General features: G+C 49.4%; 1 protein-coding gene across 3 annotated transcripts in view; it reads left to right on the top strand.

Annotated features, from left to right (window-relative positions):
* The window catches only part of LOC148150047 (microtubule-actin cross-linking factor 1, isoforms 6/7-like), a 332,243-nt gene that overhangs the window by 259,211 nt on the left and 55,555 nt on the right, over positions 1 to 17,477 (top strand). The window contains exons 30-31 of one of the 3 annotated variants that reach the window (XM_087987754.1): positions 11,172 to 11,289; positions 12,555 to 12,736. In XM_087987754.1, the coding sequence (XP_087843880.1) occupies positions 11,172 to 11,289; positions 12,555 to 12,736 (300 nt within the window). Of the gene's footprint in view, positions 1 to 11,171; positions 11,290 to 12,535; positions 12,737 to 17,477 lie in introns of those variants that run through there. The other 2 variants (XM_087987756.1, XM_087987755.1) reach the window with 2 other exon arrangements.

Below are 17,477 nucleotides of genomic sequence, written 5' to 3' on the forward strand. Positions count from 1 at the left end.
TCAAAGGTATACAAGCCCAGTCGCTTCAGTCTTTCAGTGTAAGGTAATCCCGCCATTCCAGGAATTGACCTCGTGAACCTATGCTGCACTCCCTCAATAGCCAGAATGTCTTTCCTCAAATTTGGAGACCAGAACTGCACACAGTATTCCAGGTGTGGTCTCACCAGGGCCCTGTACAGCTGCAGAAGCACCTCTTTGCTTCTATACTCAATCCCTCTTGTTATGAAGGCCAGCATGCTATTAGCCTTCTTCACTACCTGCTATACCTGTATGCTTGCCTTCATTGACTGGTGTACAAAAACACCCAGATCTCTCTGTACTGCCCCTTTACCTAAATTCATTCCATTGAGGTAGTAGTCTGCCTTCCTGTTCTTGCCACCAAATTGGATAACCATACATTTATCCACATTAAACTGCATCTGCCATGCATCTGCCCACTCACCTAACTTGTCCAGGTCACCCTGTAATCTCCTAACATCCTCATCACATTTCACCCTGCTACCCAGCTTAGTATCATCAGCAAATTTGCTAATGTTATTGCTGATACCATCTTCTATATCATTAACATATATTGTAAAAAGCTGTGGTCCCAGCACGGATCCCTGCAGTACCCCACTGGTCACTGCCTGCCATTCCGAAATGGAGCCGTTTATCACTACCCTTTGTTTCCTATCAGCCAACCAATTTTCAATCCAATCTAGTACTTTGCCCCCCAAAAAATGCGCCGTAATTTTACTCACTAACCTCCTGTGTGGGACTTTATCAAAAGCTTTCTGAAAGTCCAGGTACACTACATCCACTGGATCTCCCTCGTCCATCTTCAGAGTTACATCCTCAAAAAATTCCAGAAGATTAGTCAAGCATGATTTCCCCTTCATAAATCCATGCTGACTCTGACCTATCCTGTTACTACTATCCAGATGTGCAGTAATTTCATCCTTTATAATAGACTCCAGCATCTTTCCCACCACTGAGGTCAGACTAACTGGTCTATAATTTCCTGCTTTCTCTCTCCCACCTTTCTTAAAAAGTGGTATAATATTAGCCACCCTCCAATCCTCAGGAACCGACCCCGAATCTATCAAACTCTGGAAAATAATCACCAACGCATCCACGATTTCTCGAGCCACCTCCTTTAGTACCCTGGGATGCAGACCATCAGGCCCCGGAGACTTATCAACCTTCAGACCTAACAGTCTCTCCAACACCAAATCCTGGCAAATATAAATTCCCTTCAGTTCAGGTCCTTCAGCCACTGTTACCTCAGGGAGATTGCTTGTGTCTTCCCCAGTGAACACAGATCTGAAGTACCCATTCAATTCCTCTGCCATTTCTTTGTTCCCTGTAATATATTCCCCTGTTTCTGTCTTCAAGAGCCCAATTTTAGTCCTAACCATTTTTTTGCCTTTCACATACCTAAAAAAACTTTTACTATCCTCCTTTATATTTTTGGCCAGTTTACCTTCGTACCTCATGTTTCCTCTGCGTATTTCCTTCTTAGTAATCCTTTGTTGCTCTTTAAAAGCTTCCCAGTCCTCCGTTTTCCCACTTATCTTAGCTATGTTATACTTTTTCTCTTTTAACTTTATATGTTTCTTAACTTCCCTCATCAGCCACGGCCGCCCATGCCTCCTCCTGGGATCTTTCTTCCTTTTTGGAATGAACTGATCCTGCAACTTCTGCATTATACACAGAAATATCCGCCATTGTTCCTCCACGGTCATCCCTGCTAAGGTATTGCACCATTGAACTTTGGCCAGCTCCTCCCTCATAGCTCCATAGTTCCCTTTATTCAACAGAAATACTGTCACTTCCGACTGTACCCTCTCCCTCTCAAATTGCAGATTGAAGCTTATTGTATTATGGTCACTACTTCCCAATGGCTCCTTCACTTCGAGGTCCCTGATCAAATCCGGTTCGTTACACAATATCAGATCCAGAATTGCCTTCTCCCTGGTCGGCTCCAGCACCAGCTGCTCTAAGAATCCATCTCTGAGGCACTCCACAAAGTCTCTTTCTTGTGGCCCCATACCATCCTGATTCTCCCAGTCTACCTGCATGTTAAAATCCCCCATAACAACTGTAGTGACATCTTTGCGACAGGCCAATTTCAGCTCCTGATTCAACTTGCATCCGACATCCAGACTACTGTTTGGAGACCTGTAGATAACTCCCAAGAGGGTCTTTTTACCCTTAGTATTTCGCAGCTCTATCCACACTGACTCTACATCTCCTGACTCTAGGTCCCCCTGCGCAAGGGACTGAATATCCTCCCTTACCAACAAGGCCACCCCACCCCCTCTGCCCGTCAGTCTGTCCTTACGATAGCACGTGTAGCCTTGAATATTCATTTCCCAGGCCCTGTCCACTTGAAGCCACGTCTCAGTTATCTCCACAGTATCGTATCTGCCAATTTCCAAAAGAGCCTCAAGCTCATCCATCTTATTTCTAATGCTTCGTGCATTCATGTATAGTATTTTTAATTTGTTACTGTCCTCACCCTTCCCATCAACTCCTATTTCACTCAACTTTACAGCATGATCCCTTTCCGAGTTTTCTGCCTCGTTGATACAGTTGTCTTTCTTGACTTCTCTTGTTCTAACTTTCCCTTCAATTTCCTTTTTAAACATTCAGTTTGTCCCCTCCTCCCCGCTACTTAGTTTAAATGTAGCGGTGCTGCAGTAGAAAACCTGCCTGCCAGAATGCTGGTCCCTGTACACAGGACTGAGAACTGAATATTTAAGAGGGTCTGACATTTAGAATGGACAGACAAGGAGGAAAAGGAGGTGGATTTGCACTTATGGTTAGGGATGGGGATCAGTTCATTAATGATGAGGGTTTCAGATCAGAAGAACAATGTGTGGAATCTGTTTGGGTGAACTCAGCAGCAGCAAGGGGCATTGGACATTGATTGGAGTTATTTTTAGGCCACTAAACAGTGGTGGAAGTGTGGGGCCTGGTATTAACCTAGAGACAGGAGAAGCATGTAGCATAGTCCACACAGTTATCCTGGGTAACTTCAATCTGCAAATAGATAGAGTAAATTGACTGAGCACTAACGCAGTAAAGCACACGTTTCTGCAATGGTTTATACACAGTTTGAGAGAAGTGTGTTGAGAAGCCAACTGAAGGTCATGCTTATTTAAACAGCTCATTAACAAACTTGTAAAAAAACTTTTAGGGATGAGTGATCACAGTATGATCGAGAGTAGCTCAAAATCAACCACATTACTGTGGTCTGGAGTCACATATTGGCCAGACTGGGTAAGGACATCAGATTTCCTTTCCTAAGGAAACTAGTGAACCAGATGGAGCTTTTGTAACAATTGGCAATGTTTTCATGGTCATCATTTAGATTCTTAATTCCATATTTTCTTTATTAAATGCAAATTCTATCATCTTTAATAGCAGGATTCAAAATCCAACATTATCTGGGTCTCTGGACTATTGGTCTAGTGAAAAAGGCAAAAGTGAGGACTGCAGATGCTGGAAACCAGAGTCTAGATTAGAGTGGTGCTGGCAAAGCACAGCAGGTCAGGCTGCATCCAAGGAGCAGGAAAATCAACGTTTCGGGCAAAAGCCCTTCATCAGGACTGAAGACAGGGAGCCTCCAGGGTGGAGAGATAAATGGGAGGGGGGTGGGGGTGGGGAGAAGGTAGCAAAGAGTATAATAGATGAATGGGGTTGGGGATGGGGGTGATAGGTCGAAGATGAGGATGGAGCGGATGGGTGGGAAGGGAGATTGGCAGGTAGGACAGGTGATGGGGATGGTGCTGAGCTGGAAGGTTGGAACTGAGGTGAGGTGGGGGGAATGGAAATGAGGAAACTGGTGAAGTCCACATTGATGCCCTGGGGTTGAAGTGTTCCGAGGCAGAAGATGAGGCGTTCTTCCTCCAGGCGTCGGGTGGTGAGGGAGCGGCAGTGGAGGAGGCTCCACTGGTTGGAGTCTACCTGACACATAGGAAGATGGTCGTGGTTGTTGGAGGTCAGTCATCTCAGCTCCAGGACACCTCTACAGGAGTTCCTCAGGGTAGTGTCTGAGGCCCAATCATCTTCAGCTGCTTTATCAAGATCATAGGACACAGGCATTGCTGACTGGCCATCCCTAGTTGACCTTGAGAAGGTGGGGGTGAGTGCCTTTTTGAGCCACTGCAGTCCACGTGCTGTGGATTGACCCACAATGCCCTGAGAGCAGGAATTCCAAGATTTTGACTCAGCGACAGTGAAGGAATGGCAATATATTTCCAAATCAGGAAGGTGGGTGGCTTGGAGGGGCACTTGCAGGGGGTGGTGTTCCCATGTACCTGCTGCCCTAGTCCTTCCAGTTGGAAGTGGTCGTGGGGTTGGAAGGTGCTGTCTGAGGATCTTTGGTGAATTTCTTCAGTGCATCTTGTAGATAGTACACACTGCTGCAACTGAGGGAGTTAGAGGGAATGGATTCTTGTGGATGTGGTTCCAAGTAAGTGGATTCTTTGTTCTGGATGGTGTCAAGCTTCTTGAGTGTTGTTGGAGCAGCCCCCATCCAGGCAAGTGGGGAATATTCCATCACACTCCTGACACATGCCTTGTAAATGGTGGACAGGCTCTGGGGAGTCAGGTGGTGAGTTACTCGCTGCAGTATTCCCAGCCTCTGACCTGCTGTTGTAGCCACTGTGTTTATGAGGTGAGTCCAGTTGAGTTTCTAGTCAATGGTAACACCCAGGATGTTGATAGTAGGGGATTCGGTGATGGTAATACCGTTGAATGTCAAGTGGTGGTGGTTAGATTGTCTCTCATTGATGGTGGTCATTGTCTGGCAGTTATGTGGTGCAAATTCTACTTGTCACTTATCAACCCAAGACTGGATATTGTCCAAATTTTGTTGCATTTTAAAGGCAACAAAGAATAGGCAATAAATGCTGCTCTCGGCAGTGATGCCCAGACGCTATGAATGAATGAAAATTTGAACATGGACTGTTTCAGTATCTGAGGAGTTGCGAATGATGCTGAACATTGTGCAATCATCAGCGAGCATCCCCACTTCTGACCTTATGATGAAGGGAAGGTCATTGATGAAGCAGCTGAAGATGGTTGGACCTAGGACACCATGCTGAGGGACTTCTGCAGAGGTGTCCTGGAGCTGAGATGACTGACCTCCCAGAACCACAACCATCTTCCTATGTGTCAGGTAGACTCCAACCCGTGGAGAGTTTGTCCCCTGATACCCACTGAGTCCAGTTTTGCCAGGGCTCCTTGATACCACACACAGACAAATTCAGCCTTGATGTTAAGGGCTGTCCCTCTCCCCGCCCCTATGGAATCCAGCTCTTCTGTCCATGTTTGACCCAAGGCTGTAATGAGGTCAGGAGGTGAGTGGCCCTGGGGTTACCCAAACTGGGCAGGTCACTGAGCAGGTTATTGCTGAGCAGGTGCTGCTTGATTGCTCTGTTACTGACACCGTCCATCACGTTACTGATTGTGCACTTTATAAACGTCCCCTTGGTTGTTCAAAAGAGATGAAAAATGTGTTGCTGGAAAAGCGCAGCAGGTCAGACAGCATCCAAGGAGCAGGAGAATCAACGTTTCGGGCATAAGCCCTTCTTCAGGAATGAGGAAAGTGTGTCCAGCAGGCTAAGATAAAAGGTAGGGAGGAGGGACTTGGGGGAGGGGCGTTGGAAATGCGATAGGTGGAGGGAGGTCAAGGTGAGGGTGATAGGCCAGAGAGGGGATGGGGGCGGAGAGGTCGGGAAGAAGATCGCAGGTCAAGAAGGCGGTGCTGAGTCCGAGGGTTGGGACTGAGAAAAGGTGGGGGGAGGGGAAATGAGGAAGGTGGAGAAATCTGAGTTCATCCCTTGTAGTTGGAGGGTTCCTAGGCGGAAGATGAGGCGCTCTTCCTCCAGCCGTCGTGTTGCCATGGTCTGGCGATGGAGGAGGCCAAGGACCTGCATGTCCTTGGCGGAGTGGAAGGGGGAGTTTAAGTGTTCAGCCACAGGGCGGTTGGGTTGGTTGGTCCGGGTGTCCCAGAGGTGTTCTCTGAAACGTTCTGCAAGTAGGCGGCCTGTCTCCCCAATATAGAGGAGGCCACATCGGGTGCAGCGGATGCAGTAAATGATGTGTGTGGAGGTGCAGGTGAATTTGTGACGGATATGGAAGGATCCCTTGGGGCCTTGGAGGGAGGTGAGGGGGGAGGTGTGGGCGCAAAGTTTGCATTTCTTGCAGTTGCAGGGGAAGGTGCCGGGAGTGGAGGTTGGGTTGGTGGGGGGTGTGGACCTGACGAGAGAGTCACGGAGGGAGTGGTCTTTCCGGAACGCTGATAGGGGAGGGGAGGGAAATATATCCCTGGTGATGAGGTCTGCAAGAAATGCAAAACATGCGCCCATACCTCCCCCCTCACTTCCCTCCAAGGCCCCAAGGGATCCTTCCATATCCGTCACAAATTCACCTGCACCTCCACACACATCATTTACTGCATCCGCTGCACCCGATGTGGTCTCCTCTACATTGGGGAGACAGACCGCCTACTTGCAGAACGTTTCAGAGAACACCTCTGGGACACCCGCACCAACCAACCCAACCGTCCCGTGGCTGAATACTTTAATTTCTCCTCCCACTCCGCCAAGGACATGCAGGTCCTTGGCCTCCTCCATCGCCATCCTAACCTCCCCACCTTATTAAACGCTTTAATCATCTCAAACACCTTGACGAGATCACCGTTACCTTTTTAAACTTGAGGGAGTTCATTCCGATTGCATAAGCACTGCCTTGGAAGTTCACTTTGTTCAGTCCCGAGATGATGCTGTGGAGTTGGTGGGGTATTTGCTTGCAGGCAATGTGTTGGGTGCACAGTGCAGGTCCAAACATTGTTACACAAGATAGCAGCGACTAAAGCTTGGTACAACTAGCAGGTAACACCCACCCAGTTTTGTCTGTGATCTTAGTCAGGTTAGTCTGTCAGTTTGCATTAATTGGTGGAATTGAGCTGATCCTTCCAGCAGTCCCAGGATTGAAGACTCACTCCAGGGTCTGAATGGACAAAGAGAAATGTACCCCACCAAAAGTAACAGAACACGAGTGTTTTGTGAGGCCATTGTGTGTGAATCGCACCAGAGACAGTTCATGTCGATGGAGTTGTGAACCTTGCCTTGTGAGAGGTGGTTCAACTTTGGCTAATGTTGTTGATCTATAAGGTAAAAGAGGTGGAGGAGTTGCATTACTAATCAGGGAGAATGTTATATCTGCACTCAGAGAGGACATACGGCAGGGCTCATCCACTGAGGCAGTATGCATACAGCTCAAAATAAGATGGTTGTAATCACTCTGATAGCATTACACTACAGACCCCCCCCCCCCCCCCCCCCCAACAGCCACGAAGACATTGAGGAACAAATATATCAGCAGATTATGGAAAGATGCAATAACAATAGGGTTGTCATAGTGAGTGACTTTAACTTCTGTAATATTGACTGGGACCCCCCCCTCTTAGAGCAAGAGGCTTAGTCGGGGAAAAATTTGTTAAATGTATCCAAGAGGGTTTCTTGAAACAGTATGTGGACAGTCCCTCGGCACCTTGTATTGGTTAATGAGCCTGGCCAGGTGACTGACCTCTCAATGGGACGGCATTTTGGAAACAGTGATCACACCTTCTTAAGGTTGAAGACAGCTACAAATAAGGATAAGTCAGGACCTTATGGGAAGGCACAAAACTAGGGGAGGGCAAATTACGTCAGTATGCCTTCTTAACAACCCTGTCAATCTGGGTGGCAACTTTCAGTGATCTGTGTACCTGGACACCGAGATCTCTCTGCTCATCTACACGACCAAGACTCTTACCATTAGCCCAGTACTTTGCATTCCGGTTACTCCGACCAAAGTGAATCACCTCACACTTGTCTGCATTAAACTCCATTTGCCACCTCTCAGCCCAGCTCTGCAGCTTACCTATGTCTCTCTGTAACCTACAACATCCTTCGTCACTATCCACAACTCCACCGACTTTAGTGTCGTCTGCAAATTTACTCACCCACCCTTCTACGCCCTCATCCAGGTCATTTATAAAAATGACGAACCGCAGTGGACCCAACACCGACCCTTGCGGTACACCACTTGTAATGGACTCCAGGATGAACATTTCCCATCAACCATCACCCTCTGCCTTCTTTCAGCAAGCCAATTACTGATCCAAACTGCTATATCTCCCATAATCCCATTCCTCCGCATTTTATACAATAGCCGACTGTGGGGAACCTTATCAAACACCTTGCTGAAATCCATATACACCACATCAACCGGTTTACTCTCATCTACCTGTTTGGTCACCTTCTCAAAGAACTCAATAAGGTTTGTTAGGCATGACCTACCCTTCACAAAACCGTGCTGACTATCCCGAATCAAATTATTCTTTTCTAGATGATTATAAATCCTATCTCTTATAAACTTTTCCAACACTTTACCAATAACTGAAGTAAGGCTCACTGGTCTATAATTACCAGGGTTGTCTCTACTCTCCTTTTTAAACAGGGGAATCACATTTGCTATTCTCCAATCTTCTGGCACTATTCCTGTTGACAGTGATGATCTAAAGATCAAAGCCAAAGGCTCAGCAATCTCTTATCTGGCTTCCCAGAGGATTCAAAGTTTGTGAGAAGATTTGTAGCTCGGGTGCTCGTTGTTGTGGTTCTGTTCGCCAAGCTGGGAATTTGTGTGGCAGATGTTTCGTCCCCTGTCTCAGTGACATCCTCAGTGTTTGGGAGCCTCCTGTGAAGCGCTTTTGTGATCTTTCCTCCGGCATTTGTAGTGGTTTGAATCTGCCGCTTCCGGTTGTCAGTTCCAGCTGTCCGTTGCAGTGGTCGGTATATTGGGTCCAGGTCGATGTGCTTATTGATTGAATCTGTGGATGAGTGCCATGCCTCATGGTTCCCAGAGGATCCTAGGATAAATCCCATTGGGCCCAGAGGACGTATCTATTTTCACACTCTGCAGGATTCTCCCTAATCCTTCCTGCCAAGCCTTTTTCGTGCCCCCTCCTGGCTCTCCTCAGTCCATTTCTGAGCTCCTTCCTAGCAAGCCTGTAATCCTTTAAAGCTGTGCTCGATCCTTGCTTCCTCCACCTTACATAAACTGCCTTTTTCTTTTTGACGAGAAGCTCCTCTGTTCTCGACATCCAAAGTTCCTTAATCTTACCCCTTCTTACCTGTCACAGAGGAACAAATTCTTGCATCACTCGCAACAACTGCTCCTTAAATAGTCTCCACATGTCTAGTGTGCCCTTTCTGTGGAACAATTGCTCCCAGTCTGTACTTCCCAACCCCTGTCTGATAGCGTCATAATTTCCTTTCCCCAATTAAACATCTTCCCTCGGTAACTGCTTTCACTCTCCAAGGCTTTGGTAAATGTGAGGCAGTTGTGGTCTCTGTCCCCAAAGTGTTCTCCCACCACGAGATAATGAGGGAGAAGGTAGGATCACTCAAGGATAAAGGAGGGAAATTGTGCTTGGCAGCAGAGGATGTGAGTGAGACCCTAAATGAGTATTTCGTGTTGGTATTCACCCAGCAGGAGGATATGGAGGAGAGTGAGATTAGTGTGGGGCATGCTAATATGCTGGAGTATTTTGAGATGAGGAAAGAAATAGCACTTAAAGAGCATTAAGGTGGATAAGTCCCCAGGGCCCGATGGTATCTACCCCAGGTTATTGAGAGGCAAGAGAAGAGATTGCTGGGACCTTGACCAAGATCTTTGTATCCTCACTAGCCAATGGAGAGGTCCCGGAGGACTGGGGATTAGCTAATGTTGTTCCTCTGTTCGAGAAGGGAAATCAGGATACTCCAGGAAACTATAGACTGGCGAGTCTCACATCGGTGGTTGGGAAGCTATTGGAGAGACTTCTTAGGGATAGGATTTACACACATTTGAAAAAGCATGACCTAATTAGGGACAGTCAGCATGGCTTTGTGGAAGGCAGGTCCTGTCTTACTAACTTGATTGAATTTTTCATGGAGGTGACAAAGGTGATTAATGAGTATAGAGCGGTGGATGTTATCCACGTGGAATTCCAACAATGTCCCAGATTAAGATGCAAGGGATCCACTGTGACTTGGCAGTGTATATTTAGAATTGGCTTGTCCATAGAAGGCAGGGGATAGCGGTGGAAGGGTGTTTGTCAGGCTGAGGGTCTGTGAGTAATGGCGTTCCAAAGGGATCTGTACTGGGATCTCTGCTGTTCATGATCTAGATGTAAATGACTTGGATGAAAGTGTAGATGGGTGGGTTAGTAAGTTTGCAGACGATACAAAGATCAGTGGAGTTGTGGGCAGTGCACAGGGCTGTCAAAGGATACAGTGGGATAGAGATCAGTTACAGATGTGGGCAGAGAAATGGCAGATGGAGTTTAATCTGGGTAAGTATGAGATGCTGCATTTTGGGAGATCAAATGTTAAGGAAAAGTAAACAGTTAATAGCAGGACCCTGTACAGCATTAATGTACAGAGGGATTCTGGGGTTCAAGTCCACAGCTCCCTGAGATTGGCCACACAATTAGATAGGGTGGTGAAGAAGGTGTGTGGCATGCTTGTCTTTATTGGTCGGGGCACTGAGTACAAGAGTCAGGATGTCATGTTACAGCTTTCTAAGATTTTGATTAGGCCGTGCTTAGAGTATTGTGTTCAGTTCTGGTCACCTCATTACAGGAAGGATGTGGAGGCTTTGGAGAGGGTACAGAAGAGGTTTACCAGGGTGCTGCCTGGATTAGAGGGCGTGAGCAAATGAGAGGCTGGAAAAACTGGGCTGTTTTCTCTGGAGCAGCAGAGGCTGAGGGGAGACTTGATAGAAGTCGATAAAATAATGAGATGCAGAGACAGGGTTGACTATCAGAATCTTTTTCCCAGAGTTAAAATGTCAAAAACTAGAGAGGCATGCATTTAAGGTGAGAAGGGAAAGTTCAAAGGAGATGTGTGGGACAAGAGTTTTTATAAAAGAAATTGGCAGGGGTCTGGAACACACCACCATGGGGTGGTGGAGGCAGATATGATAGGGGCGTTTAAGTGGCTTTTAGATAAACACATGAATATGCAAGGAATGGAGGGATATGGACCGAGGGCAGGCAGAAGGGATTAGCTTAATTTAGTGTCATGTTCAGTACAACATGGCCAAACAGCCTATTCCTTAGCTGTATTGTTCTATGTTCTATCTTTTTGCAGTTTGGTGACTCTCAGCAACTGAGGATGGTGCGGATTCTCCGCAGTACGGTGATGGTGCGAGTGGGAGGGGGATGGAGTCCCCTCGATGAGTTCCTTGTGAAGAATGATCCTTGCAGAGGTTGGTGAAGGTCATAGATGTGGCCATTCTTACTAAAGATTCAAAACCATCGGTCTTTATGGAATCCTTGAATGGAAAAAAAACAAAATTGATCATGCCTGAGTTGTGAAGTCACATTAATCCAGGAGGCTCTGAGGAATATTCACTTATTTCTTATGAGCTGAGATTCTTTCCTCAAAAAACTCTGGTTTTATATTTAGTTAAAGAATGATTGAGAAAGTAAAAATCCAAACACAGCTTTCCAGAGTCCCTTGACTCTAAAGTCCTACAGCACAGAGACAGGCCCTTCACCCCAAACTGGTCAATGCCAAAAAGTCCAGCAACTTCCAAGCATGCAGGCTGCTGTCCAACAAAGCCCATTCACGTCAGTCATCACCAGTTCAATCTATGGCTTCTCATTCTCTACATTCTCTGTGGTTGACTGGCCAGCAACTGACCTCCCCTTGACTGACCAATCACATCCTGTTGCTGAAACATCTGCACTGTTCAATAATGAATCTGCAATCACCTTTCTCGACCAATTCCCGTGTGCAATTACCAAATTCTTTATTCTTTTATTTTAAAACAAGCTGCTGTTCAAAGCTCCATTCTCAACTTCAGCTCACATTCTAAATCAAAAATTCAAAAAAATTAAAGAGAAGTGATGACGGCCTGAACAAGGAGCGGTGGCATTAACCTCTCCTTGTTCAGGCTCTGGGCCAACTGCCACAAAGTGCACCTAATCAATTGTAAACTGTGCTCAATCCTCAAGCTTGCTGCTTTGATATGCAATTTTGTCTGTTGCCTCTTTGCACCTAATACTATCCCTAATTTCATTGGGAAGCCATGGTTGAACCATCTCTCTCCTGTGACGTTTGTGTCAGATAGAGTGTAATTCCTGCACATGATCTTTCCCTATCCATTACCAGTGCCTTTTAGTCAGTTTCCCCAATGCATCATTGCCAACTTCTTTTATTTAAATCCAGAAATGCTCCTCTATACTTCCAAATGTCCTACCACTCAATTCATCACCTTTCATTTTCAAGATTAAATTCCATTTGCCTCTGTTCAGCCGTCTACATTGTTTTATTTGTCGAAAGCATTTCTCTCACTATCTGCAACACCATCAATTTTCACTAACCTGCAAATTTACTGCTTTAGTCTGCTATCCATACCGAGATCATTAAAATACACAACAACCAGCAGTGAGAATCTCTCTCAGGCCTCTTGTTTCATCAGTAAGAATGGGGGATTCTTTTGTTAACAGCACACCTTAATTTGAACAGTGAAAGGTCGGACCAACCTTAAAATTAAGGAGAAGTACCTGGCTCCTGACAGCTACCGAATTGGTACGGTGAAACCAGCTGGGAACCAGACACGGCCCCACTCCCAAAAAGGCTCTCCCAGCTGGAAGAACGCAAGTGTGGCCTCCATCAACTCAGCACCTAACAGCCCACACCCACAAAAGGTACATTTCTTTATCCCAATGGCTAAACAGAGAGGGTTGGTGTTAAACCCCATGATAATGTATAAATCCATCTGCAGTAAATACATGAGAGCTTCCTGCTTGTTTGCGTAACTATAATGTTGGAGTGAAGAGGCTAACAACTGGACACTGGCAACACTCCCAATTTTAAAGCATTCTTACCAACAACCTGCATTTATTCGATACTTCAAGCAAAGCAATGCCTAAAATAATTGAGCAATTAAACATCAGACAATGGGGCACCAGGAGATACCCGGGCTGATGGAATGATAGCATTGCTACACAGAAACAAAAAAACTGCAGATGCTGGAAGAGAAAATACACAGGCAGGAGACTGCCTGCCTTGCTGTGTCCCTCTCCCTCCAGATACTGCCTGCCTTGCTGTGTCCCTCTCCCTCCTGATGCTGCCTGCCTTGCTGTGTCCCTCTCCCTCCTGATGCTGCCTGCCTTGCTGTGTCCCTCTCCCTCCTGATACTGCCTGCCTTGCTGTGTCCCTCTCCCTCCTGTTACTGCCTGCCTTGCTGTGTCCCTCTCCCTCCAGATACTGCCTGCCTTGCTGTGTCCCTCTCCCTCCAGATACTGACTGCCTTGCTGTGTTCCTCTCCCTCCTGATGCTGCCTGCCTTGCTGTTCCTCTCCCTCCTGATGCTGCCTGCCTTGCTGTGTTCCTCTCCCTCCTGATGCTGCCTGCCTTGCTGTGTCCCTCTCCCTCCTGATACTGCCTGCCTTGCTGTGTCCCTCTCCCTCCTGTTACTGCCTGCCTTGCTGTGTCCCTCTCCCTCCAGATGCTGCCTGCCTTGCTGTGTTCCTCTCCCTCCTGATGCTGCCTGCCTTGCTGTGTTCCTCTCCCTCCTGATGCTGCCTGCCTTTCCGTGTTCTCCCAGCCTCCTGATACTGCCAGCCTTGCTGTCTTCCTCTCCCTCCTGATGCTGCCTGCCTTGCTGTGTTTATCTCCTTCCTAATGCTGCCTGCCTTGCTGTGTTCACCCAGCCTCCTGCTGCTGCCTGCCTTGCTGTCTTCCTCTCCCTCCTGATGCTGCCTGCCTTGCTGTGTTCACCCAGCCTCCTGCTGCTGCCTGCCTTGCTGTCTTCCTCTCCCTCCTGATACTGCCTGCCTTGCAGTGTTTCTCTCCCTCCTAATGCTGCCTCCCCTGCTGTGTTTCTCTCCCTCCTGATGCTGCATCCCTTGCTGTGTTCCTCTCCCTCCTGATACTGACTGCCTTGCTCTGTCCCTTTCACTCCTGATACTGCCTGCCTTGCTGTGTTCCTCTCCCTCCTGGTACTGCCTGCCTTGCTGTGTCCCTCTCCCTCCTGATACTGCCTGCCTTGCTGTGTTCCTCTCCCTCCTGGTACTGACTGCCTTAGGGTGAGGGACACAGCAAGGAGGGAGAGGAACACAGCAAGGCAGGCAGTATCAGGAGGGAGAGGAACACAGAAAGGCAGGCAGTATCAGGAGGGAGAGGGACACAGCAAGACAGGCAGCATCAGGAGGGAGAGGAACACAGCAAGGCAGGCAGCATCAGGAGGGAGAGGGACACAGCAAGGCAGGCAGCATCAGGAGGGAGAGGAAGGCAGCAAGGCAGGCAGTATCAGGAGGGAGAGGGACACAGCAAGGCAGGCAACAACAGGAGGGAGAGGAACACAGCAAGGCAGGCAGTATTAGGAGTGAGAGGGACACAGCAAGGCAGGCAGTATCAGGAGGGAGAGGGACACAGCAAGGCAGGCAGCATCAGGAGGGAGAGGAACACAGCAAGGCAGGCAGTATCAGGAGGCGGAGGAACACAGCAAGGCAGGCAACAACAGGAGGGAGAGGGACACAGCAAGGCAGGCAGCATCAGGAGGGAGAGGAACAGCAAGGCAGGCAGGAACAGGAGGAAGAGGAACACAGCAAGGCAGGCAGTATCAGGAGCGAGAGGAACACAGCAAGGCAGGCAGCATTAGGAGGGAGATAAACACAGCAAGGCAGGCAGCATCAGGAGGGAGAGGAAGACAGCAAGGCAGGCAGCATCAGGAGGGAAAGGAACACAGCAAGGCAGGCAGCATCAGGAAGGAGAGGAACACAGCAAGGCAGGCAGCATCAGGAGGCTGGGTGAACCCAGCAAGGCAGGCAGCATTTGGTAGGAGATAAACACAGCAAGGCAGGCAGCATCAGGAGGGAGAGGAACACAGCAAGGCAGGCAGCAACAGGAGGGAGATGAAGACAGCAAGGCAGGCAGCATCAGGAGGGAGATGAAGACAGCAAGGCAGGCAGCATTAGGAGGGAGATGAAGACAGCAAGGCAGGCAGCATTAGGATTGAGATAAACACAGCAAGGCAGGCAGTATCAGGAGGCTGGGAGAACACGGCAAGGCAGGCAGCATCTGGAGGGAGAGGAAGACAGCAAGGCAGGCAGCATCAGGAGGGAGATGAACACAGCAAGGCAGGCAGCATTAGGATTGAGATAAACACAGCAAGGCAGGCACCATCAGGAGGGAGAGGAAGACAGCAATGCAGGCAGTATCAGGAGGGAGGGGAAGACACCAAGGCAGGCAGCATCAGGATGGAGAGGAACACAGCAAGGCAGGCAGTACCAGGAGGGAGAGGGACACAGCAAGGCAGGCAGCATCAGGAGGGAGAGGGACACAGCAAGGCAGGCAGTATCAGGAGGGAGAGGGACACAGCAAGGCAGGCAGTATCAGGAGGGAGAGGGACACAGCAAGGCAGGCAGCATCAGGAGGGAGAGGGACACAGCAAGGCAGGCAGCATCAGGAGGGAGAGGAACACAGCAAGGCAGGCAGTATCAGGAGGGAGAGGGACACAGCAAGGCAGGCAGCATCAGGAGGGAGAGGGACACAGCAAGGCAGGCAGCATCAGGAGGGAGAGGGACACAGCAAGACAGGCAGCATCAGGAGGGAGAGGGACACAGCAAGGCAGGCAGTATCAGGAGGGAGATAAACACAGCAAGGCAGGGAGCATCAGTAGGCTGGAGGAACACAGCAAGGCAGGCAGTATCAGGAGGGAGAGGGACACAGCAAGACAGGCAGCATCAGGAGGGAGAGGAAGACAGCAAGGCAGGCAGTATCAGGTGGGAGAGGGAACACAGCAAGGCAGGCAGTATCAGGAGGGAGAGGGACACAGCAAGGCAGGCAGCATCAGGAGGGAGAGGAACACAGCAAGGCAGGCAGCATCAGGAGGGAGAGGGACACAGCAAGACAGGCAGTATCAGGAGGGAGAGGAAGACAGCAAGGCAGGCAGTATCAGGAGGGAGATAAACACAGCAAGGCAGGGAGCATCAGTAGGCTGGAGGAACACAGCAAGGCAGGCAGTATCAGGAGGGAGAGGGACACAGCAAGACAGGCAGCATCAGGAGGGAGAGGAAGACAGCAAGGCAGGCAGTATCAGGTGGGAGAGGGAACACAGCAAGGCAGGCAGTATCAGGAGGGAGAGGGACACAGCAAGGCAGGCAGCATCAGGAGGGAGAGGAACACAGCAAGGCAGGCAGCATCAGTAGGCTGGCGGAACCCAACAAGGCAGGCAGTATCAGGAGGGAGAGGAAGACAGCAAGGCAGGCAGTATCAGGAGGGAGATAAACACAGCAAGGCAGGGAGCATCAGTAGGCTGGAGGAACACAGCAAGGCAGGCAGTATCAGGAGGGAGAGGGACACAGCAAGGCAGGCAGCATCAGGAGGGAGAGGGACACAGCAAGGCAGGCAGCATCAGGAGGGAGAGGAACACAGCAAGGCAGGCAGCATCAGGAGGGAGAGGAACACAGCAAGGCAGGCAGCATCAGGAGGGAGAGGAACACAGCAAGGCAGGGAGCATCAGTAGGCTGGAGGAACACAGCAAGGCAGGCAGTATCAGGAGGGAGAGTGACACAGCAAGGCAGGCAGCATTAGGAGGGAGATAAACACAGCAAGGCAGGCAGCATCAAGAGGGAGAGGGACACAGCAAGGCAGGCAGCATCAGGAGGGAGAGGAACACAGCAAGGCAGGCAGCATCAGGAGGCTGGGGAACACAGCCAGGCAGGCAGTATCAGGAGGGAGAGTGACACAGCAAGGCAGGCAGTATCAGGAGGGAGAGGAACACAGCAAGGCAGGCAGCATCAGGAGGGAGAGGGACACAGCAAGGCAGGCAGCATCAGGAGGGAGAGTGACACAGCAAGGCAGGCAGTATCAGGAGGGAGAGGGACACAGCAAGTCAGGCAGTATCAGGAGGGAGAGGAACAGCAAGGCAGGCAGTAACCGGAGGGAGAGGGACACAGCAAGGCAGGCAGCATCAGGAGGGAGAGGAACAGCAAGGCAGGCAGGAACAGGAGGAAGAGGAACACAGCAAGGCAGGCAGTATCAGGAGGGAGAGGGACACAGCAAGGCAGGCAGCATCAGGAGGAAGAGGAACACAGCAAGGCAGGCAGTATCAGGAGGGAGAGGGACACAGCAAGGCAGGCAGTATCAGGAGGGAGAGGAAGAGAGCAAGGCAGGCAGTAACTGGAGGGAGAGGGACACAGCAAGGCAGGCAGCATCAGGAGGGAGAGGAACACAGCAAGGCAGTCAGCATTAGGAGGGAGAGGAACACAGCAGGGCAGGCAGTATCAGGAGGGAGAGGAAGAGAGCAAGGCAGGCAGTAACTGGAGGGAGAGGGACACAGCAAGGCAGGCAGCATCAGGAGGGAGAGGAACACAGCAAGGCAGGCAGCATCAGGAGGGAGAGGAAGAGAGCAAGGCAGGCAGTAACTGGAGGGAGAGGGACA

Source organism: Chiloscyllium plagiosum, unplaced genomic scaffold, assembly GCF_037043375.1.
Source record: "Chiloscyllium plagiosum isolate Xiang-an unplaced genomic scaffold, Cpla_swu_hap1 HiC_scaffold_5, whole genome shotgun sequence".
NCBI lineage: Eukaryota > Metazoa > Chordata > Chondrichthyes > Orectolobiformes > Hemiscylliidae > Chiloscyllium > Chiloscyllium plagiosum.